Below are 24,669 nucleotides of genomic sequence, written 5' to 3'. Positions count from 1 at the left end.
CTGTGCCAATTTTGATGAGTACAATGTTTCATCTGTAGATCCATTTGGATGAATTGATACTGTACCAACACTGAGTTGATTAAAATGGTATTTTTTAATTTAATTCTCTAATTTCTCACTATTATTATGTAGAAATGCCCCTGTTTTATATTCAACTTGGATCTTACAACAGTAATAATAAAAACTATAGTTTATAAAAACATCTCTTACATAAAAATTATATCTAAAAATATATATTGAAAGAGCTATCAACTCAGAATGACATTTCTAGTAAGATTATTGGACTTTAAAGGAAAGCAAATAAAGTATTTTGAGCAGATAAGCAAAAAGAGCAAGTTGCTTATAAGTAACATAAGAAAAATAAACTTAGATTGTCATCCAACTTTTCAGTAGCAACACTGTTATGTGAAAATGGAGTCACATATTTAAAGCTCTTAAGGAAAATGAGTGAGCCACAAAATTTTATGTCCAGCAGAACCAGCTTTCAAATATAAAAGATGTATTTTTAATCAACCTGAGAAGTATCATCCCCATGAGTTATTCTTGAGTCTAGTAGATGGCTGCATATTCATAGACAGAAGACTGTTGGTCCTTATTAGAATGTTTCCTTTTATATGAATAGTTGCTTGTAGAATTAGTATTAAATGAAAACTGAACAGAATAGAAGTACAGTATGTAGCAGGGCTTTAACAATGTAGGTATAGTACAACTGCAAGAATGGAGAAGTGTGACAAAAGCATATAAAATTAACTCCTAATAATCAATTTGTTGGTAGTTTTCGGTATTGCAGTATTATTATCCCATAAGTTACACACACATATACACATCTCAAAGAGTAAACCAAGTTGTAATCATGGGATATTTAATGCTAGCGTTAACTGTTTCTTAACAAGCAGGCTTCCTAATGTGGAAGAAAGGAAATATATGTGTAGATCTGGCTGTGGTGAGAAGGGAGCCCACAGAAGTGCAATGGTTCAGATGCATTTTTAGTGTGTCCCCCAGAGGTTCATGTGCTGAAAGCTGAGTGATGTTCAGTATGGCACTTTTGTGAGGTGAGACCTTTACAAGGTGCACCTAGAGCGAGGTCCATGAGCTAATCAGGGACATGCCCGCAGAAGGAATTGTGAGGCCCCAGCCTCTCCTGCTTTCTGTTTCAAGAAGTGTCTCCCTCCTCCCCATACCCCACCATTGCCCTGTTTATTCAGTGACACAGCCAGGGGTAGCCCTCATTAGAACCTGTACTATGCTGTTCAGACTTTGAGCATCCAAAGCTGTGAGCTAAATGAACTTCCTTTCTCTATGAAGTTAGACTGCCTCAAATATTTCATTGTGGTAGCAGAAAAGGAACTAATGCAGATTGCTGGGGTGTGTGGCAAAGGCCTATTTCTTGACCACAGTGATACTGAACAAACACATTTTATTTTATAACAGTTCTTTAGTGTATGGTTTTGTTTCTTAAACATTTTGGAATCTTTGTTTAATCTCATAATAAAAGGTTAGACTAATGAAAAAATTATACAATTTACCTTACCAAAATTTTTAAATATTAGGCACACTCATGATATATAAACCTGCCAACATCTTGTACTGAATGTGTTCCTTTTGTAGAGGAGCTGGCCATAGATAACTCAAACCAATCTGTTTCTACCATGTGATATTTATCTCCCAGCTTTAAGTAAACATTGCAAATCCTCACCCATTCACTGTGTCCCTCCCCAAAGGGCCTCACACCATTCCCAAAAGTTGTTCGAAGACCAGCCCTTGGGGTGATGCCTTCATAATACCTCCTAAAAGTTCCTAGGCAGAAATGACCCTCACACACTGGACATGAACACCTGTTTCCATGGATCATAATTATGTCAGTGAGCCAGATACTCAGTATGTTTTTTTTCTTTCTAGTATATTGTATAATGTCAGCAAATATTGAGTAAATTATGTCAACCAAAAATTAGCAGAAAGAAACTTACATGACACACATAAGGAACTAGTAGTCTAGTTGTGGAAGCAGACTTCTAGAATGAATCAATAAAATGTTTTTATTTTGTTTTGTTTTTGCAACTTTGGTTCAACATGTGGAAAGGTGTGAGGTTCTCCAGCCGGAGGGAGGGACACAACTGAATGAATAGCCATGGGAATGCAAGATTTACTTTTGATGCTGGGGTGCAGAAGTGACACGGTGGAAACAGAATGATTTGGAATTATTCATGTATAGCATCTCTACGAACAGAACACATATAGTAAAAGTTACTGCCAAAGTTCTATAAAGTCTATGTAATACAAATGTGCCTAATGATAAAAAATTTTGGTTAGTTAAATCCTATTATATCTTTCTTTGTTAGTTTAACCTTTTGTCATAAAATGAAACAAAGACAGAAATTCACACAAAATGAATTCATGGATCAAGGAAATATGTAACTAGTATTTAATATTAGTACAGAATTTACTGGGTGTCTGATTGAAGAAGAGATGGATTTTTAAGGTCAGTGTGGAGCTATATATGAATGTTTAGTTTGTATGCTGGGGAAAATTAGAATAAGTATTTGAATGGTGCACAATGGATTATTTTAATGAAACCAGCTGATCTGAAAAGACTAAACATAAGGTCCGTGGACAGTGATTTGAAGCAAATTGTTATAACTGAGTTGACAGCGGAGTCATGAAAATCAGGCATGGAAGACCAGGGATGACTGCTGGGGTGTAATTTTTCTTAAAGTTTGATTCATTATGACTTACAGTTGTTAGAAACTTTTTCATATTTAAAAAATTTTTAAGTTTTTTTAACATGTATCTTCTCAAACTTCAAATAGTGGCAAGGTAGAAGCCTATGTCCAATTTCATTCTCTAGAGGCAAATACTGTATCTCCTTCCAGAATTTCCTATTTATTCAAGAATATCTCATACAATTTATAAATATTGTATGCATATATACTCTAGTTTTTCTAAGTAAAACATACTTATTTCATAGTTCTCTATTGATGTTCATTTGAACTGTTTGATTTTTCACTATTAAAATAGCATTCAGTATATTTTTCTTTTTTAATTAATTCTATTGGTACATTTTAGGTATACAATATCATATATTTTTCCTTTGAATTATATCTAGGATCCTTTATAATAAAGAAAATAATCTCATTTAGAATTGTTATAATTTTTATCAACTTATTTTGTTGACACTTTTTTACTACTTCCTCTGCTTTCTATTTTCTTTTACATGATCAGGGTTTGTTTTGTGTATTTCTCTCCTGCTGACAATTTGTTCTTTTGTTGGTTTTTTTTGTAATTATGCCTACTGTACTCAAACCTCTATTTCTTAGTTTATCAACTTTAAAGTATAACTATTGATACTTGCTCTACTAAGTAAGAAAATAAAGAGATTAGTGGTAGTCTTATCTACTAAATCACCTCTTTACTGGCTTCTGGTTTTCATTAGTGATATTATTTATATATTTTCAGAGTACATCATACTTACATTTTTATGCAATTATTGTTCCCACAATGTTTAGCCTTAGCTTTACAAGTGAATGAATATATTGTCAGTCTACAGCTTGATCATTGTCTTAGTCTGTTTTTGATGCTATAACAAGTTACTGAAAGCTGACCAACTTATAAAAACCAGAAATTTATTTTCTCATAGTTTGAAGGCTGGGAAGTTCAAGATCACTTTCCAAAAAGCCCCACCCTTAATACCATCATAATAGGGATTATGTTTCAACAAATCAATTTTGCACAACATTCAGAGCAGAGAAATCAGGTTGAATTTTTCATTTTGACTCAATTCTTGGTCAGCTAATTTTCATTATTAGTTTTTCAAGATGAGTTAACAAGTGTAATATTTCATTCTTGTTTTTAACTGTTTGTGAATGTTGTTATTTTGCCTTTCTTCATATTTCAAGCCAGCATGAATTTGCCATGAATTAGAAAACTTTATTTTTTTTTGCTTAAATTCTTTTATTGGTATATTTTAGGTATACAATATGTTTACATTTATCATAGGGTGCTTGTACCTGTACATGAGCTATCTTGGTTCTTATTTTTTTCCCATTACCTGTGTGCCTTTCCCCCCCTTCCCTATTTACATAGACTTTGTTTCCATTTTTTTTTCTTTTCTCATAATTTTTTCTTTCCCTTCTTTCCTTTCCCCTTCCCCTCCCACTTCCGCTACCCCTTTGGACTTTTTCTTCCATTTCAAACTATCAATTATGCATTTTAATCATTTTAATCCTTCTTTAAACTTTCAGTTTCTCACACCAGAGAAACTATTTAGTACTTACACATGTGTGTCCTATTTATTTCACTTAAGAGTATGGCCTCACTATGCATCCATTTAGCTATAAATGTCTCTAGTTTCTCATTCTTCATGGCTGAGTAGTACTCCATTTTATTTTATTTTTTTAAACCCACGTCTTCTTTATCCAGTTTCCAGTTGATGGGCACTTAGGCTGTTTCCAAGCTTTAGCTATTATGAACTGTGCTGCTATAAACATGGGTGCATATATATCACTGTGGTATGATTCTTTTAATTCTTTGGGGAAGATACCCATCAGGGGATAGCTGGGTCAAATGGGACCTCTAGCCCTAGTTCTTTGAGGTATCGCCATACTGATTTCCACAGTGGTTGCCCCAGTCTGCACTCCCACCAACAATGGAGAAGGGTTCCTTTCTCCCCACAACCCTGCTAGCATTTGTTATTGGTTGATTTCTTGATAGCAGCCATTCTTTCTGGGGTGAGGTGGAATCTCAATGTTGTTTTCATCTGCATCTCTCGAATGACCAGTGATGTGGAACATTTTTTCATATATTTATTTGCTGCTTTTACTTCTTTGTCTAAGAAATGTCTGCTCCTTTCAGATGCCCATTTTTGAATTGGGTCTTTAAATTTGGGGGTCTGATTTTTTTCAGTTCTTCATATATTCTAGAGAGTAGTCCTTTGTCTGAGGTACAGCTGCTAAAAAATTTTTCCCACATTGTAGGTTGTCTGTTAGCTGTGTTGGTGGTTTCTCTTACAGTGCAGAAGCTTTTTAATAAGATGAGATCCCAGTTGTTGATTCTTTATGCTAGCTCCCGTGCTACTGAGGATTTGTTCATAAAGTCTTTTCCTATGCCAATGTCTTCAAGAGGCCTACCTAACTTTTCTTCCAGCAAGTTTAGTGTTTCTGTCTTAATATTTAGCTCTTTAATCCACTTCGATCTTAGTTTAGTACATGGTGATGGATATGAGTCTAGTTTTAGTCTTTGGCAGGTTGAAATCCAGTTTTTCCAACACCATTTATTAAATAGACTATCTTTCCTCCAATGAGGGTGGTTGACTCCTTTGTCAAAGATGAGATGGCTGAGTATGTCTGAAGTTGTTTCTGCATCTTCTAATCTATTCCACTGATCCTCAAGTCTGTTTCTTTGCCAGTACCATGCTGTTTTATCACAGTAGCTTTGTAGTATAGTTTCAAGTTGGGGATTGTGTTACCCTCTGCCATGTCTCTGTTGCCTAGAATTGCTTTTGCTATTCTAGGTCTCTTCTGGTTCCAAATGAATTTTTGGATTGTTTTCTGTAGTTCTGTGAAGTATATTGTTGGAATTTCAATCAGCATTGCGTTAAATCTATATAGCAGTTTTGGAAGTATGGCCATTTTCAGTATATTGGTTCTTCCTACCCAGGAACAAGGTATGTCTTTCCATTTTCTTATGTCCTCTTCAATCTCTTTTTTTCAGAGTGCAGTAGTTTTCAGCGTAGAGGTCTTTTGCTTCCTTTGTTAGATTGATTCCTAGATATTTCATTTTTTGGATGCTATTGTAAAAGGAACTGTTTCCCTAATTTCTCTCTCAGTGAGTCTGTTATTTGCATACAAGAAGGCTATTGTTTTCTGAGTGTTGACCTTGTATCCAGCTGCTCTACTGAATCTGTCAATTAAGTCTATAAGTCTTATGGCAGAGTTGTTTGAGTCTTCTATGTAAAGTATCATATCGTCAGCAAATAATGACAGCTTAGCTTTAGATAACTTTATTTTTTACCTCCTGTACACAATATTTATGTTTACTACATACAATAAGCTCTAATATTTTCTCTCCTTGTTGTATTTAATTTTTTTTATTTTTTGGTACTAGGGATCGAACTCGGGTCCTTACACTTGTGCAGCAGGCAGCAAAACCACTGAGCTAAATCCCCAGCCCTATTGTATTTAATTTTTAATGCTATATGACCAACTAAATTAATTTTTTGTTCTACGATGTTTGAAATGTAAAGAAAAGAAACCATGCTAAAATATTCCGTTAGATAGTGTGTGTGTAGTGATCTAAGTTCACCCATAGCTTCAGTTCTATGTGATTTTTTCAAAATAATCTTCTTTCTACATTTGCTCCATGCACTGCTGTAGGAGTTTGTTCACTGTGGTTTTTGATTTTGAGGGACTGGCCATAACAGGATATCAGCCTGCTTCATAAGTGAAATCTTCTAGAGAACTGGATTCATTTTGATGAGTTAGGGTTTGTCTCTTCTCTTCTGCCTTTCAAATCCAAGGCAGGTTGATGCTTCCCTCTCATCATCTCACCTCCAAGGAGTTTCCTCAAGACAGGGACTACTAGGAGAACAGAAAGCTCCTAGCCCTTCCTCTCCTCTGTTCTGCAGCTGGATCCTCACAAAGATTTGCACACAATTCCAGGGCTCTACTCCTGTCTCTGCATTCACTTTTTCTAGGTAAAAGCTTCCTATCTATCTATGCTCCTCATCACCATCCCTGACTTTCAAGAAAAGATATACCCTGCTAGAGACATAAACATATATACTCTTGTGGCTCAGTCACCCTTTTGGGCTGAGTCCCAATTTCATTGAAAAGTAGATTATGTCCATTTTTGAAACCAGTTGTAGATGAAATTTTCTTCCCAATTTCTGTTATTCACTTAGACTTTCAGGGATGAAAGGAAAGTAATCATACTCAATCACTTAGTATAAACTCCCAGTAGAGACCCTTAATCTGACCAAGATACAATGGGAGTCCTCTTTAAGGAAGATTGTTTTAGCAGCTTTTTAAGGTATAGACCTGAGTAGGATGAGGTGACATGCCAAAAATTATCTAGACTAACATAGTCCAGCAAAGCTTTATACAATGTTGGAATTTGATTTTAATAAATTCAAATTTTCAGACCCACACACTGCTAATAATCACCATATTAGATAGTACAGATCTGGGCAAGGTAAAAGCCTGAACATTAGACTGTGGCTAAAGAAGCAGAAAAAAGAGAGGACCTTCCAAGAGGTGTTAGAGAAAAGAAGAAGCATCAGTATTTTCATAAGAAAGGAGAGAAAAAGGGCAATTTAAATAATTCAAAAGCAGTGTGCTCAGGAGAATGGAGAAACCAGTAGTAAGGTACCATGAATTTAAAAGGAGCATAGTATCAAGAGTATTTTTGAAAAATAGATATTTTAACAGGTTGCATTCCCCAGGTTAAGGAGATGTACATGTTGAAATGACTAGAAACAGTTAGAATTCTCACAGGAAATTGGGGGTGGGGAAGTCAAAAACAAAAACAAAATCTTTTTTTTTTTTTGACACTTCTTTTGTGAGACAATCTCTTGTGCTCCACGTACCTTTTCAGAGACTCCTTGTCCTCCCCCACATGGAGAAACTCTGATATATGGCATAATAATGATGGTTCAGAGAAATTACTGCTTCACCTACTGAGTGATTAATATGAAATTAGTTACTGCAACATTCAGTGGTGCAAAGAGCATCAGGGAGGAATTTGGTTTTGTTTTAGAAAGAAAAAATAAAAGATAAAATGCTGCTTTGCCTCTACAGAGTACTTTTCGTCTGAGAATCCTACATACTCAGCACGCTTAATTAATAAGAAAACCCCTGAGAAACAGAGGGACAAAATAGGGACCACACATTCCAGTGATCTATTTCTGTGATTTTAAAAAATCAAGCTTGGTATTTTACTCTTCATCTAATGCACAAGCATAGCCCCATGCGGTAGCCATGAGATATTCATCTTTCTTCTGAATGATTTCTCTCAAAGGCATTCTACTTATGAAAGAGAGGAACCACACAGAATCCCATCCCCTAACTTTATTGATGTCCTTTGCTCTATTTGCAATGGAAATCCATCCCTATCATCATAGTGCAGCCAACATTCTCTGATAATCGAGTCTGCACCATCCCTGGAAAGATTGTTTTGTTGCAGAATGCATCAGGTTATCTTCTTTATCAGAAATTATTCAAAACAAACATCCATGAATCTAGGACTAACATGCATTGAAATAGGACAAGCAAGGCCCCTTAACGAGTGCCCTACTGTGTAATCTTCCTTTCATCTTAATTCAAAATCCCTTAGAGATTCAAACTGCCTTATGCAAAAATATAAATTCTTCTAATTACTTATGTGTGAGGTACATGGTTTGCCCTAGTAAAAGGAGATATGCAATAATATATCCTGGCATTTATTTTCCTCTGTTGTTACTTGAGGATAGATGCTGGGTTTTTTTATCCTATGCCTTTTTATTGTTTGTTTTGTTGCTTTTTCTCTCCTCTGTTCTATTTCTTTTCTCTTCCTTTCTACTCAAAAATGTAAAAAATAAAAACAAAAATGCTATCCTACCAAAAGAGAAAATACCTTGAAAGATCATGGCTTCTAAAGATTTTTACAAAGAGTTTGATGTTTTGTAAAATAAAACTAGCTGTCACGTACAAAAACAACTATTTTTCTTTGAAGAGGAGAGGATGTTATGGGGTTTCAGTTTTTGTTTTGTAACTCAGCCATGCCTTCTCTGTTTGTCGCCAGGCATACACAGATCTTCCACTTCCAGCCCACAGCCCTTAGTATCCCTTAATTCCCCCTCCTTTCTTGGACATCTTTCTTTACCTCTGAGTCAGCATCACCTTACTCTCTCATCTCTGCATCTCACTGCACCTTGTTGCTCAGTGATGGAAGGTTAAACTCTTTCCTAATTAAGTGCTGAAGACCACCTCACATCGAGGTGTGCCATTGTTCAACAGGATGTCACAATGACCTTTCCAGTTTGTCACCAACTGGGAAATTAGGAAAGCTGATCTAACACTTCACACGTTAAATGTCAAATTCTCCAAATTCTGATAAATTTGGAATCCACCTAAGTATCTTTTTCTACTCCATTCTTGGTAATCTATACAGTGGCCCTGATTAGAAGTAGCATTTTGTAATATCACTTCAGGCTTTAGACTTAGGGAGTTCTGCCAGTAGTGGTGTTTAATGCACTTATATGTGCCAATTCATCTCTACCAGGAGCCTATTAATTTCTTCATTATTTTATTCTGTCCCTAGCCCCTATATAATGAGACACAATGATCCCCATTTGTGTAATCAAAAAACTTAGAGTATCTTGTAAATTACCCCTGATCCCATTGCTTTTTAATCACCTTGCTCTGTATTTCTTTTTCATATTTAAATCAATTTTTGCAAACTCTTTGCTTTAGAAGGATGCACTGGAACTCCAGAGCACTAAATAATGAAGTAATAGAAAAAGTGTAAGATTATGATAGGTCCTTTAACATACATCCCTGTCCCCAGAAAGACTTCCACAATATCAAGAAAGAGATACACTGCTCCCACAAATATCTTCCATTAGTAAGGAAAGACTGTTATCAGCCCATTATCAGTGAATAAAAGGTCAAAATATCTATGACTTCACTATCAAAATAAAGACCCCAGAACAAATAAAGGTCAGAGATATAAAATTAATCCTCTTATGCTGTTGGCACTTCTGCACAGTGTGATCTTGAGTAAACAAGAAAGTAGCAGCTAAGTGGATAACAAGAGTTAACAGACTCAGATGAGTAATTCATTGTATTAACATATAAAACTCATGTTAGTCTGCCACTTCTACATTTTTCAGGATTGGAGCAAAACATCAAGAGCTAAGAGAAAAGCAGGCAAGAGGTCTTCTCGATTATGCTACTGGTACAATTGGATCAGTGCATGATATGGATGATGATGAGATGGACCCCAATTACGCCAGAGTGAACCACTTTCGGGAACCATGTGTATCAGCAAATGTCTTTAGATCTCCATCTCCTCCTCGGACTGGACCATTTGGTTACCCTAGAGATGGCCGTCCACTGTCTCCAGAGAGAGACCACTTAGAGGGTCTCTACGCCAAGGTCAACAAGCCATATCATCCACCAACTCCAGTTGACAGGTAATAAAACTTAGTGAAAGATGTATGTAGTTTTAATTCAGTAAGTTTCAAGTCACCTCTACTGCTAAAGCAGATAAAAAATATATCCTTCAATCTATTAAAGCTGAAATGACACGGTGCCCTAGACAAGAGTGCTACTTTGACCTTCCCATAAGGTATCAGCTATCAAAAATAAAACAATAGCCGGTTATAAGGTGGCATGAATGAATGGTAATATTAAAGTTCATGGTGCAACAGGGAGCAATTTTTGCAAGAATATTGTGACAGAGAAAGAATGATGAAAACTGCGAAAGAATATTGTCCTTTCTCTTAAGAGCCATATTATAAAAGACTTATTTAAGAAGATGGCATGACACTTAGAGATGAAGAGTTAGAGAAGAGAAAATGATGACTTCTAAGTAGGTGTGATTGAAGTGGAATTATAGATAGCTACAGAGATACAGGGCAGTTTGAAAAGTAGGATTGGGAGTTGATGCTTAAAAACAATATGATCCTGTATAGGTATTCATGGATGATCAGAGGTAGAAAAGGAAATCATCTGGGCAATGGGAGTTTGATGGAATAGAGAAAGATAGGAGGTGACAAGGCCGCAGATCTTTAGGTTTAGCAACTAAGGAAAGACATAATAGGACCATCTGTCAGTACAATTGAAGTAGGTAGGAAACAAGATCATTCCAACCCCACCTCCTGCGAAAAGTAAAATGCTTGTGTCTTGAAAGAATTACTTGAAAGAGTTTTGGTCACTATGCACTATTAGGTGACTCCTGAATTACACGCAAGGAGGGGCTGACTGACCTTGCTGCAATCTAACTGCAGTTTGAAGTCTGGAGGGAGGAGGTGGCAGGACGTGTGGCTTGCACAAGGAGCTCTCATTCTAAATGAAAAAAAAGACATGTTTTCCAGATTTCTTAGGGATCTGAAAGCCACTTTTTCCTATTAGTAACCAGCTTTTGTGTGATAGCATGATATATTGCATATGTTTACTGTTTACATTTCCCCAGCTGGATGATATTATGCACTTTCAATTAGGTTGGGGAGAGGAAGGGAAATCATGGCATTTTTATGCAGACTGTAAAGTATAGCTTCACAAGACTGATTACCTTTCAGAGCCTTTCCAATAACCAAGTGAGAAGGAAGGAGCAATTTTTAATCCTTACTGTCAAGCTTCCTGGTTGATGATATTAAAGAAAGATGGTCAAGTTTTTCTTTGGCACAAAATGAAAATATAAATTCCTATGACTGTGTGATACAGCCATAATAACTAAACTGCTAATTCCAAGGACTGATTAGGACTTGGCCTTTTTCTCCACAGCCTTTATATAGGGTTGGATTTTATCATGTAAATAATAACACCATGCTTGAGTCTATTCTGGCCTAAAATATAGTCAATCTTCCTTTCCCTAAATCAGATAGGTCCCCTTTACAAATATCTGGTGCTAGAATCCCAGTATAGAGGGACTTGGGCCCTCCCAAGATAGTATTTCCCACTATTAATTCCATGGAAATAAAAATAAAGCACTCTGTTCTCACATCAAGCACATATGAAGAATTCTGGGCTAAGCCACAGGGTCAGTTTTCTTTATTGTGTTCTAATTTGCATTCTACATCTCTAAGAAAATCATACAACAAATCAACATTTATCACACCCCCAATTTTTGTCTTAAAGCTTGTTTTACTCACTGGATCTTAATTTTTTTTTGGTACCGGGGATTGAACTCAGGTACTTGCACTTGTGAGGCAGGCAGCAGAACCACTGAGCTAAATCCTTGGCCCATGACAAGCTATTCTATGCTGATTTTCACAGGTAGAATTGACCAGGAAAGAAATTTCTAAGGATAATCTTAATTGCAGCTACTATAAAATGCCATCAAGAAAAAATAAGTTATTTACTGCCCAGCACAGACATCTGTATGAATAATAGGTTCTTATTTTGGGCATCGACCCCCCACCCCAGTTGTGTTAATCAATGATCTGAAGCTGCTTTCAATGGAGTTTTATAGACTCCTGTTTTATTTTTGGATAGCTGATCAAAGGATGACTCTTTATGCCCAGAATTATCTTAAGCCTGCTCTTTAATTGTATTTAAAGTCTGCTCTGATCCTTGTTCTTAAAGTCTTAAAGCCAACAATTTTTGTCTTGGCACCTGGTAAGCATTTGATACTGTTAGCTGCTGTAATTGTTACTGTTATTACCATTAGGTCCACCTTTTATTATGAAATTGTGTCCAGTGAATCTAGGAAGAGTTCCTTTGGTGGTATTCCCAACAGTGACCATAAGCAGGCAATGGGAGTTCTAAACCTACTTACAAATGAAGCCATCCATTTGTTCAGCCTTTCAGTCATTCAGTAAGCATGGATTTAGCACCTAATGTGTTCTAGCTACTGTAGAAGGCTCTAGGGAAGATGCAGAGATGATTATTACATGGTCTCAGGGAAGAGGAAGTTGTATTCTAGTCAGATGGGCAACAGCGCATGTGGAAATGGATAACTGCAATGTAAGTAGAAGAAAACAAACTTTTGTTTCCTAACTCTTCACAGGCTAGTCAGGAAAGGCCTACCAAAGAAGGTGATATTGGAACTGGCTCTGGAAAGAATAGTAGGCATTAACCAGATGCAGTGGGAAAATTGTTTACATACAGAATAATCAAGCATACACAATGTAAAAATGGCTGGAAAGAGCATACCTATTGGGGAAGCTCAGAAGCACCCAGAATTGTAGTACGTGGTTGGGAAGGAAGGTGATAGGAAATGAGAGGGGACAGCAGGTTACAGTCAGTCTATGAATGAGTAGGTTGTGTCTTATGTTAGCACTTATTGAATGGCAATAGCTATCTAAAGTCTGGGTTAAGAATGGTTCTGAAGTATGTCTGAATATAGGTATCTGCCCTAGGCTCCAGAAAAATGACTGGTGTCATGTGTGTAGTGGATACTGATATGTTTTCCAGCCCTGTGAACAATGGGAGCTATTAAAGCATCATAATTGGGGAAGAGTTGATAGATTTGTATTTAGGGAAAATAGCCCTTTTAGCTTGATGGCAGCCAAGAAAGATGGTCAGACTGTGAGACAAATTAGGATATGATTACAGTAGTAAGAGATGACAAGTGTGTAAAGTAACACAGTGGCATTGGAAACAAAAAAACAAGAAGAAGCAGCCAAAAATGTAGTTTAAAACTAAGATAGGATCCAGGTAGCATCCAACTGATGCTCTTAAGTGCCCTACAGAGGTCCATGGGAGGAAGACTCAAAGCAGAGTTATGGATTTGGCCACTAAGGGGTCATCAATTGACATAGAACAACTTCAGAAGCTCAGTAGGTGCAGAAAGAGAAGGAGGTCAGAGGTTAGAGAATAGAGGGGTAAAGAGAGAGCAGAGTTATAGGACGGTTTCACCTTTGAAGTTCTTCTGGGAAAGTATTTCAGAGCTAACAAGAGAATTCAGAGACCTTCCAGAGTAACTTTCTTGTACAATCACTGCAAAAACTGGAGCCCAGGGAAGCTGAGTGACTCACCCAAAGGGTGAAGTTAGGACTATTCTAGATCTCTAAATTGTGTAGTCTTCTTTTCCTCGCCCCACACTTTCCTCTAGATCCACACAGTCATTTCCCGGTTAGAGAAACTAGTACAGTCCTCAGACAGGGCGGCGGGTATCCATTTGGCCTCCCAACTTAAATCGTGGCTTTTACAAACAAACAAACGGGGTCCAGTTCTCTGCCAGATGACTACTGCATGGATTCGGTAAAACATCTTTTCCAAGATGCCCTATCTTATTTCTGTGGAAATAATTCAACAAATATTTGCTGTTTCAGTTGGGAGCCCAAATGGATACCCACTGTCCTATCTGAATTGTGAAACTCACAATATAAGTGATGTTTCCAGTATTTTTTTTCTCCATCCCTCTGCCCCAAATAGGGTACACACAGCCTGCTTTGGGGACTGCTGGCCTCAACTCCAAGTTCCACAGGGGTGGGCGCCTTGTCTGCTTTGGCTCATCATTGTCTCTTCACTCCCTAGGGCAATTGGTTCCCCATAAATATTTTTGGATGAATGGTTTGGTGAATCTTAGAATTGAATGGTACCTTCAGTGGTCAAGCCTCACAAAATTCCTCAGGAGATGACACTTGACCCATAACAGGAGACAGTATACTCCCAATGACAAGAATTCATCAGGCTATTTTTTTTGGTACCAGGGATCGTACTCAGGACTTTGCACTTGTGAGGCAGGTGCAGTGCCACTGAGCTAAATCCCCAGCATCAGACTCATTTTGCACTCTGAGATCACTGTAAATGATACAGAAATGCCCACTTTATATCTGCCTGAATGCTATCTCTGTACAATATTTACTATGGATCCTGGATCAACCCTACCTGGATGCAGAAGGCAAAGTCTCATGCACAGCCAGTGACTTCTCTGACTGCCTTTACTAACAATCATTTACTGGACTAACAGACACATGTCACACTGTGTGCTCAGAGCTGGCCTTAGCAAGGACACAAAAAGCATAGCACAGAACCTTCAGGTATTCACTGTGTGTCATTTCTTCAGTACAAACTACCCTGCTGTTTTAGTCCTTTATGTGGCAATCCACGCCTGTAGCCTTCTCAGTAGCCATTTTGTGAATATAGACAGATCTATTGAGTTTCAGGCTAAGTTAAACATGCTATGCATAACTGGATGCTGTACTTCAAATATGGTCAGAAGTCAGTGGGATTTTTGTGTCTAATCTTAATCTTTTGCAATTATTAATATCACATATACTTTTACACCAGTTGTTGCTATCAGCTTATCTGTACTTCTCAACTAAAACTTCTATTTTTTCCATTGTTATCAAGCTTCCCCAAAATATCTTAACAAAATCCTATACTTGTGCAATGAATTTTTTAAACATAGGATATTCTCTTTATCCAAGTTAAATATATACTTGTTAGTTTAGCCCATTGTTGTGCCCAGTAAAGATATTTTAAAAGTATTGATTTTGTCCTCCAGTATAAAGTATTAGCTATTCTTTCTAGGGTATACCATTTGTACATGTAATCATTGTGCTCATCTATGTCATTGATAAGATCATTGATCAATGTCAAGTGCAATCCCTGCAACTCATTACTTGAGACCTCCATTAATCAGCACTCTTTGGAATCCTCACTTAGCTATTAATCTAGTCTACCATTATCTAGCCTGCATTCTCCAGTTCTTCTCTGAACATCACAGGGGCTTTATCAAATGTCTTACTGATGTTGAGGTGCATCATGTTTGTGAGAATCCCTTGACTTACCATCATGCAAACTTGACAAGAAAGAGAACTGCATTCTCTTAATGAATCAGAGATAACTTTATTGTTTTCCAGTTATTCATAAATAATGTGTCTGTTTAGACTTTGTCATACAAAATAAATGTTTCTATGGTCCTATATAAGACTAAGCTCTTAATATCTGTTTATCAAATACTTATTGACCAAAATACTGCAGCTATGATATTAAAGTAGCAAACAGCACACAAAACTCTACTTAAATGACCTGGATTCCCCAGTATATATTCACCAGGACTTGTGGGAAACTGTTATTGAGAATATGCTGTATTCTATAGGTCGTACAAAGGAGTTTAGAAACAATCTTGACCCTTAAAAAACTCAGTCTAGTAGCCGAAACTATTTCATAAACAAATAACCACAGCATAATGTGTTCTATCAGAATAGAGGTATATAGAAAACACATTTAAAAGTCATGAAAGTCATGAAGAGAATACCCTATGTCCTATGAATTGTTTGTGGCTTAAATGAAATTGGCCCACTACCTGACTCAATAAATACTAACTAAAACTCTGTAGGAAGGCTTTTGGACTATTTTGCACAGGTGGACTTTATAATATTGGGCTCTATATTGAGAAGGTTACTGAATTATATATATAAATATTTAGGAAATATTATTGATTTTACCTAGTTTTTGACCCCTAAAGTCATGTATTTGGGAACCTGTTAGATTCCATTTTATCCATGGTCACCTGGTTAATGGTTCATTCCTCTCTCTAGCCCCAACTCCTGCCAATGTATTGTAGTTATCAGAAACAAAAAGTAGAAATAGAACAGCAAGTGAGGGGATAAAACTAAAATCAAATCAGATTCTGTTATGTCATTTGTATCATCTGCATAAGTGAAGGCTGCAAGACTGAGCTGTATGTTAGTTAAAGACCGTATCTCATTAGATATCCCTAAACTGGTCATCAGAACTAAGATTATCTTTCTGAGAATGGCTGCTATCAAGAAATCAACCGATAACAAATGCTGGGGGGATGTGGAGAGAAAGGAACCCTTCTCCATTGCTGGTGGGAGTGCAGACTGGGGCAACCACTGTGGAAATCAGTATGGAGATACCTCAAAGAACTAGGGCTAGAGGTCCCATTTGACCCAGCTATTCCCTGCTGGGTATCTTCCCCAAAGAATTAAAAGAATCATACCACAGTGATATATATGCACCCATGTTTATAGCAGCACAGTTCATAATAGCTAAAGCTTGGAAACAGCCCAAGTGCCCATCAACTGGAAACTGGATAAAGAAGATGTTGTTCTTTTATAAAATAGAGTACTACTCAGCCATAAAGAATGAGAAACTAGAGATATTTATAGCTAAATGGATGCATATTGAGGCCATACTCTTAAGTGAAATATATAGGACACACGTATAAATACCAAATAGTTTCTCTGGTGTGAGAAACTGCAAGTGTAAATAAGGATTAAAATGAATAATTGATAATTTGAAATAGGAAGAAAAGGTCCAAAAGGGTAGGGGTGGTGGGAGGGGAAGGGAAAAGGAAAGAAGGGAAAGGAAAAATTATGAGAAAAGAAAAAAAAAATGGAAACGAAGTCTATGTAAATAGGGAAGGGTGGAGGGGGTGAAGAGCGCACAGGTAATGGGGAAAAAAATAAGAACCAAGATACATCATGTACAGGTACAAGCACCCAGTGATAAATGTAAACACATCATGTTCCTAAAATGTACCAATAAAAGAATTTGAGGAAAAAAAAGATTATCTTTCTGCCACCTTATTTAAATGTTTATTTGGTTTGGATTTGGGCTCAACAATTGTCTACAGAATGGGATCCCAAGTTCTATGAGCCCCAGAAGACCTGTTAATAACAACTGTGTAGCAAATCAGAACTTCTGTGATTGTGAGTAAGAGCGAACTCAGCTGACGTCGTTATCTTACCTATTATGGAATTCAGGTGGTCCAAGCTCAAGTGGCCTCTTCTCACCTTCTTCCTTGCCTTCCTTAATGGTGGGGTTTCATCCTTGTGTTGCATCATAATTCAAAATGGCTGTTGCAGCTCTGGACTTTGTGACTACTCGCCAGGGAGAAAGAAGTCAAAGGGAACAAATGGCCAATGGAATAGTCTAGTCAGGTGCATCCTTTTGAAAAGATTTCCCAGAAAACCGCAACAAGTTCTCATTGGCAAAAATTATAATAAAAGGTCACTTCTGCGTGCAGGAGGCTATTGAGAAATAGCATGCCATCTTGCCAGTAAACAAAGTCAAGGACAAAGGAGTTGCAAGTGGCTTTTAAGAACTCACTGCATGCAATCCAAATGCAGATTACTTCCAGATGACTTCTCTCCTTTTTTTTCCTTTCACTTCTCTTTAATAATGCAAATGTTATAGATTAATGGTACATAGCCATTTTGGTCAAATATATTCTTATGAACTCCCTGCGGGAGGCTATCTTCATTATGTAGACCATCTTTTATAGCTCAGATAGAATATTTCAGTCTGCATAATATCCAATATCACTTAACAAAGGTACCTGGTGTATATACATTTTTAGTTTCCATGATCACAGGAAAAGTTTGGGAAAATTCTAAGAGTAATGGTGGATGTAAAAAATTGTGCTAACAAGAAAGCTCTGTAACCAGGTGTTAATAGCTAGATAGGAGCATATCTTGTGCTGTTTGGGCAATGTGGAGAAATTGATATCCCTTCTTCTACAAACAGTATTAGTTTCAGAGAGCTAGCGTTTCACTAACCAAAGCTTTGTCATGTACAGTTCATGCTTCTATTGCTGTTTGTCAACAGTCTCCCTAAATTAATTTATTTTAGTTTAATAGCATTTTATGTCTTACTTCTCACTCTTGACTTTGTGGAAGCTGTGTATAGGGACTTCGACAGTTAATACAGTAAATTTTTTAGAAATGTATTTTTTAGTTCCTACAGCAGAGCTAACGTGCTCTCATTTTTCAGTTTAAGAATCCCAGTGATAAATGCTATTTCCATTGAGATTTAACTCATCAGTTGAACAAAGCAACCAGTTTTTTTGTAGAACATATTACCATCCATTTTAAGTGACTTTTAACCAATAATGAGAAATATCTTAATGAAAGAATCTCTATGACCAGATAAGTGCTAGTAGTAACGAATATACCATTAACTCTACTCTCCTCCATCCCCTCTCTATTTAAAACTTGATAGTCTCATTATTTTTTTGCATGTCCTGAGAGCACTACTCTTGGGACTCTGCTGGTTATGTCAGACTAATTTCTCAGCTTCCAGGGCTGACAAATGTAGACAACTTTGTCTTTTAGTATGCAGGAACTAGGCAAGGAAAGTTGATACTCCGTAACCATCAATTTCCAAGAATATCTCCCATCCTAACTCCTGGTACTGAGTGGATGTGTTAGATGAATGCTTGCCAAGGAGTTACCCTAATTTCTTCAAGCTGTCATTTAAACATTGACTTAAATACTTATGAAATGACGTGAATCTTAGGACATATGTCTCTTAATGATTGTTTATTTTGTTGTTGTTGTTAAATTCTTTTATTGGTACACTGTAGGTATACAACACAATTACATTTCTCATTGGGAATTGTACCTTTACATAATGCATCTTGGTTCTTATTTTTTCCCCATTCCTAGCTCTCCCTTCACCCCCTCCACCCTTCACTATTTACAAAGACTTTATTTCCATTTTTTCCATTTCTCATCATTTTTCCTTTCCCTTCTTTCCTTTCCCCTGCCCCTCCCACTACCCCTACCCCTTTGGACCTTTTCTTCCTATTTTACATTATCGATTAGTCATTCTAATCATTGGTACATTTTAGGTATACAATATAATGACATTCATCATTGGAAATTTGCACCTTTACATAGTCTCTCTTGGTTCTTATTTTTCACCCTTGCCCAGCCCTCCCTTCAACCCCTCCAGTCCTCCCTATTTACAAAGATTTTGTTCCTATTTTTCCATTTTCTCATATTAATCCCATTCCCATCTATCCTTTCCCCTAGCCCTCCCACTTCCTTCCCCTTTGCCCCTTTTCTTCCTATTTCACATTACCTATTATACATTTTAGTCTTTATTTACACTTTCAGTTTCTCACACCAGAGAAACTATTTGGTATTTATACATGTGTGTCCTATTTATTTCACTTAAGAGTATTGCCTCAATGTGCATCCACTTAGCTATAAATGTCTCTAATTTCTCCTTTTTTATGGCTCAGTAGTACTCCATTTAAAAAAAAAACAACACATTTTCTTTATCCAGTCTCCAGTTGATGGGCATTTGGGCTGTTTCCAAGTTTTAGCTATCACAAGCTGTGCTGCTATGAACATGGGTGCACGTATATCACTGTGGTATGATTCTTTTAATTCTTTGGGAAAGATCCCCAGCAGTGGAATAGCTGGGTCAAATGGGATTTCCAGTCCTAGTTCTGTGAGGCATCTCCATACTGATTTCCACAGTGGTTGCACCAGCCTACACTCCCACCAGCAGTAGAGCAGGGTTCATCTTTCCTCACAGGCCTGCCAGCATTTGTTATTGGCTGATTTCATGATAGCAGCCATTCTTTCTGGTGTGAGGTGGAATCTCAGCATTGTTTTCATTTGCATCTCCCGAAAGACCAGTGATGTTGAACATTTTTTCATGTATTTATTTGCTATTTCTACTTCCTTGTCTGAGAAATGAATGTTCATATCAGATGTCCATTTTCAGATTGGGTCTTTAAATTTGGGAGGTCTGATCTTTTTAAGTTCTTTATAGATTCGAGATAGTAGACCTTTGTCTGAGGAATAGCAGGTGAAGATTTTTTCCCACATTGTGGGTTGTTTCTTCACACTGCTGGTGGTTTCTCTTGCTGAGCAGAAGCCTTTTAATGAGAAGAGATCCCACTTGTTGATTGTTTGTGCTAGTTCACAGGCAACTGAGGTTTTGTTCATAAAATCTTTTCCTACACCAATGTCTTCAAGGGTTCTACCTAACCTCTGTTCAAACTGATTCAGAGTTTCTATTTTAATATTTAGATCTGTAATCCATTTTGATTTTAGCTTAGTGCATGGTGAGAGATATAGGTCTAGTTTTAATCTTTGGCAAGTTGAAACCCAATTTTTCCAGCACCATTTATTAAAGAGGCTATCTTTCCTCCAGTGAGGGTGTTTGGCTCCTTTGTCGAAGATGACATGGCTGAGTGTGTCTGGCGTTGTTTTTGCATCTTCTAATCTGTTTCAGTGGTCCTCGGGTCTGTTTCTTTGCCAGTACCATGCTGTTTTTATCACAGTAGCTTTGTAGTAGAGTTGCAGGTTGGAGATTGTGATACCCCTGCCATGTCTCTGTTACCTAGAATTGCTTTTGCTATTCTGGGTCTCTTCTTGTTCTAAATGAATTTTTTGATTGTTTTCTCAAGGTCCATGAAGTATGCTGCTGGGATCTCAATTGGAATTGCATTAAATCTATATAACAGTTTTGGAAGTATGGCCATTTTCACTATATTAATCCTTCCTACCCAGGAGCAGGGGATGTCTGTCCATTTTCTGATATCATCTTCAATCTCTCTTTTCAGAGTGCCATAGTTTTCAGAGAAGAGGTCTTTGATTTCTTTCATTAGGTTGATTCCTAGGTATTTCAGTTTTTTCGATGCTATTGTGAAAGGAATTATTTGCCCTATTTCTTTCTCAGTGAGTCTGTCATTCGTGTAGAGGAAAGCTATTGATTTTTGTGTGTTGACCTTGTAACCAGCTACTTGATTGAATTTGGTTATTAAGTCTAGAAAACTCTTGGTGGAGTTCTTGGGGTCTCCTATATAGAGTATCATGTCATCTGCAAATAATGACAATTTGACTTCTTCATTTCCTATCTTTATTCCCTTTATTTCTTTCTCTTGTCTAATTGCCATAGCTAATGTTTCCAGAACTATATTGAACAAGAGTGGTGATAGTGGACATCGTTGTCTTGTTCCTGATTTTAGTGTCAAGGGTTTCAGTTTTTGAGCATTTAGTATGATATTGGCTGTTGGTTTTTCATAGATGGCTTCTATCAATTTGAGGTAGAGACCAGCTATTCCAATTTTTTGTAGGATTTTTATCATAAATGCATGTTGGATTTTGTCAAATGCTTTTTCTGCATCTATGGAAATAATCATATGGTTTTTGTCCTTGGCTGTATTGATATAGTGTATTACATTGATTGATTTTCGTATATTGAACCATCCCTGCATCCCTGGGATGAATCCCACTTGATCAGGGTGTATGATCTTCTTGATGATCTTCTACATTCTATTTGCCATTATCTTATTAAGGATTTTTGCATCTGTGTTCATTAATGAGATTGGCCTATAGTTCTCCTTTTCGGTTGGGTCTTTCTCTGCTTTGGGGATCAAGGTGATGCTTCCTTCCAGGAATAAATTTGGGAGTATTGCTTCCCTTTCAGTTTCACTGAAGAGTTTAAACAGTTGTGGCAGCAGTTCCTCTCTAAATGTCTTGTAGAATTCAGCAGTGAAGCCATCAGGGCCTGGGCTTTTCTTAGTTGGTAAGTTTTTAATTACATTTTCAATTTCATTGATTGGTATTGGGTTATTCAGAATTTTTAGGTCTTCTTCATTCAACTTTGGTAATTCATATGTATCTAGGAATCTGTCCATTTCTTCTGTGTGGTCCATCTTATTGGCGTATAGGTTCTGGAAGTAGGTATTGATGATCCTCTGGATTTCTATTGGGTCTATTGTAATTTCACCCTTTTCATTCCTCATTGCATGGATTTGTGTCTTTTCTTTCCTTTTTCTGACAAGATGGGCTAAGGGTTTATCAATTTTGTTGATTTTTTCGAAGAACCAACTCTTGGCTTCATTGATTTTTTTGTATTGTTCTCTTAGTCTCCATTGCATTGAGTTCTCCTCTGATCTTTATAATTTCCTCCCTTGTATGAGCTCTGGGTTTGTCCTGTTCTTCTTTTTCTAGAAGCTTGAAGTTCAGCATCAGGTTGTTTAATTGGGCTCGTTCTGTTTTCCTAATATGCGTATTCACTGCTATGAATTTCCCTCATAAGACTGCTTTCATTGTGTCCCATAGATTCTGATATGTTGTATTGTCAGTGTCATTGAATTGAAGGAACTGTCTCATTTCTTCTTTAATTTCCTCTGTGACCTATTGGTTATTCAGAAGTGTGTTGTTCAATTTCCACATGTTTATGAAATTTTTTGAGTTTCTTTTGCTATGTATCTCCAATTTCATCGCACTATGGTCTGATAATATACAGGGGATAACCTCAATTCCTTTGCACTTACTTAAACATGTTCTATGTGTGAGTACGTGGTCTATATTTGAGAATGACCCATGTGCAGCTGAGAAGAATGTGTATTCTGATTTTGTGGGGTAGAAGACTCTGTAAACATCTGTTAAGTTCATTTGTTCAAGAGTTTGATTGAGTTCTAGTATTTCATTACTTATTTTTTGTCTAGTTGATCTATCTATTTGTGACAGTGGGGTGTATGACTTTCATGTCCATTAGTATTTGTTTTATATAGTTGGGCGCACTAGTGTTTGGATTCTTCCTCTTGGATTCTTCCCTTTACAAGGATGTAGTGTCCTTCGTCTCTCTTAATCAGTGTTGGTTTTAAATCTACTTGATCTGCAAAGAGGATAGCTACTCCTGCTTTTTTTCAGGTTCCCATCGCATGGAGTATTGTTTTCCACCCTTTAACTTTCAGTCTATGAGTTTCCTTTTGAATTAAGTGTGTTTCTTGTATGCAGCATATTGTTGGATTTTGCTTCTTGACCCATTCTGCCAGTCTATTTCTTTTGATTGGTGAATTGAGACCATTAACTTTGATGGTTATAACTGAAACGTATTCACTTGTCATTGCCATGACTTTTTGTTTTTGTTGGGTTCTCCCCCTTTACATTTAATTTCTTGTCGTGCCAGATGGGTTCATTCTGCTTTGCTTCCTGGGGTTGTGATCCTCAGTGTCTGTTCCTAGGCTATTGTGTAAAATTCTTTGGAGTGCTGGTTTGGTATTCACGAAGTTCCTAAGGTGCTCTTTGTCATGAAAGTATCTTATTTCTCCATCCATTTTGAAAGATAGTTTTGCAGGGTACATCAATCTGTGTTGGAGGCTGTTTTCTTTTAGGGCTTGGAATCTGTCACTCCAAGGTCTTCTTGCCTTGATGTTTGTGTTGAGAAGTCTGCTGTGATTCTGATGGGCTTTCCTTTGTATGTGATTTGTTTCTTTTCTCTAACTGCTTGTAGAACTTTGTTCTTCTGTTGAGTTTCTGGAATCTTAACAATTATATGCCTATGTGTAGATTTTTTTTGATCAAGGCTATTTGGAGTCCTATATGCCTCATTTGTGTGTATGTCAAGTTTTTTCCCCTGCTTGGGAAGTTTTCTGCCATTATTTCTGTGAAGAGTTTTTTTTATATGATCTGCACTCTCTCCTGTTTCTTCATTGACTCCAATCAGTCTTATATTATTCTTCTTTGCATCATCTAGCAGCTGCTGGATTGATTTCTCATGTTCCCTCACAAATTTTGAAGCAATTTTTCTTTTCCTGGTCACTAATTGCAATCTTATCTTCTATATCTTTAATTCTGTCCTCACATTGGCTCATTCTGCTGTGTAGACTTTCAGTGTAGTTTTTAATCTCCTGGAAATCTATTTGCATCTGTTTTATGGATTCTTTTTGTTTCCTATGTTGGGATTCCATCATGTTCCTGAGCTTCTCTCTAGATTTATTAATCACGTCTTGCACTAGGGGCACAATTTCTCCTGTTATCTGAGAAATTATTTCTGATTTCATTTTTTCCAGATCCCCTTTTGTTGCCAGTTCAGTGGGTCCAGGTGGTTGAGTATCAGAGTGTTCTATCTCATTTCCCTTTGACGTTGCTGTAGGTGATCTGGAAGTCTGGTTTTGAGACTTATTTACGTGTTTTCTCATTTCGACTGGGGTGGGGGCTGTTGGCGCCTGCACGGATTACCTCCTCTGAGCTGGGTGAGGTGGGACAGGGGCCAGAAGCAGTGGTAGGGATGGTGGCCCAAAAGCCCTTTCCTTTGGGCTGGGAGCAGCAGGAGGGATGGTGGCAGGGAAGCCCCTTCCTCTGGTCCCAGAGCAGCTGGATGGCGGCTCAGCAGCCCCTACCTCTGGGCCAGGAGCGGTGGGAGGGATGGTGGCCCAGAAGCCCCTTCCTCTGGGCCAGGAGCGGAGGGACAGAAGGTGGCCCAAAAGCCCTACCATCTGGGCTGGGAGCAGCAGGAGGTATGG

General features: G+C 37.4%; 1 protein-coding gene across 25 annotated transcripts in view; it reads left to right on the top strand.

Moving 5' to 3' along the window:
* Pard3b (par-3 family cell polarity regulator beta) overlaps window positions 1-24,669 on the top strand; it is a 1,069,040-nt gene that overhangs the window by 882,448 nt on the left and 161,923 nt on the right. For 22 of the 25 annotated variants that reach the window (XR_015449088.1, XM_087205812.1, XM_004851169.4 and 19 more), the window contains one exon: window positions 9,863-10,165. The exons of the other annotated variants lie outside the window; for them this stretch is intronic. Coding sequence is in view for 21 of the 22 variants with exons in the window: in XM_087205812.1 (XP_087061938.1) it covers window positions 9,863-10,165 (303 nt within the window). In the remaining variant the exon portion in view is untranslated. The remainder of the gene's footprint in view (window positions 1-9,862; window positions 10,166-24,669) is intronic. 25 annotated transcript variants of the gene reach the window in all.

This window comes from Heterocephalus glaber, unplaced genomic scaffold (genome assembly GCF_053883595.1).
Source record: "Heterocephalus glaber isolate CG9 unplaced genomic scaffold, H.glaber_assembly_v1.0 deba00000621, whole genome shotgun sequence".
In the NCBI taxonomy this organism is placed as follows: domain Eukaryota; kingdom Metazoa; phylum Chordata; class Mammalia; order Rodentia; family Bathyergidae; genus Heterocephalus; species Heterocephalus glaber.
The sequence above is the reverse complement of the archived record's forward strand: the minus strand, read 5'-3'. Positions and strand labels throughout refer to the sequence as shown.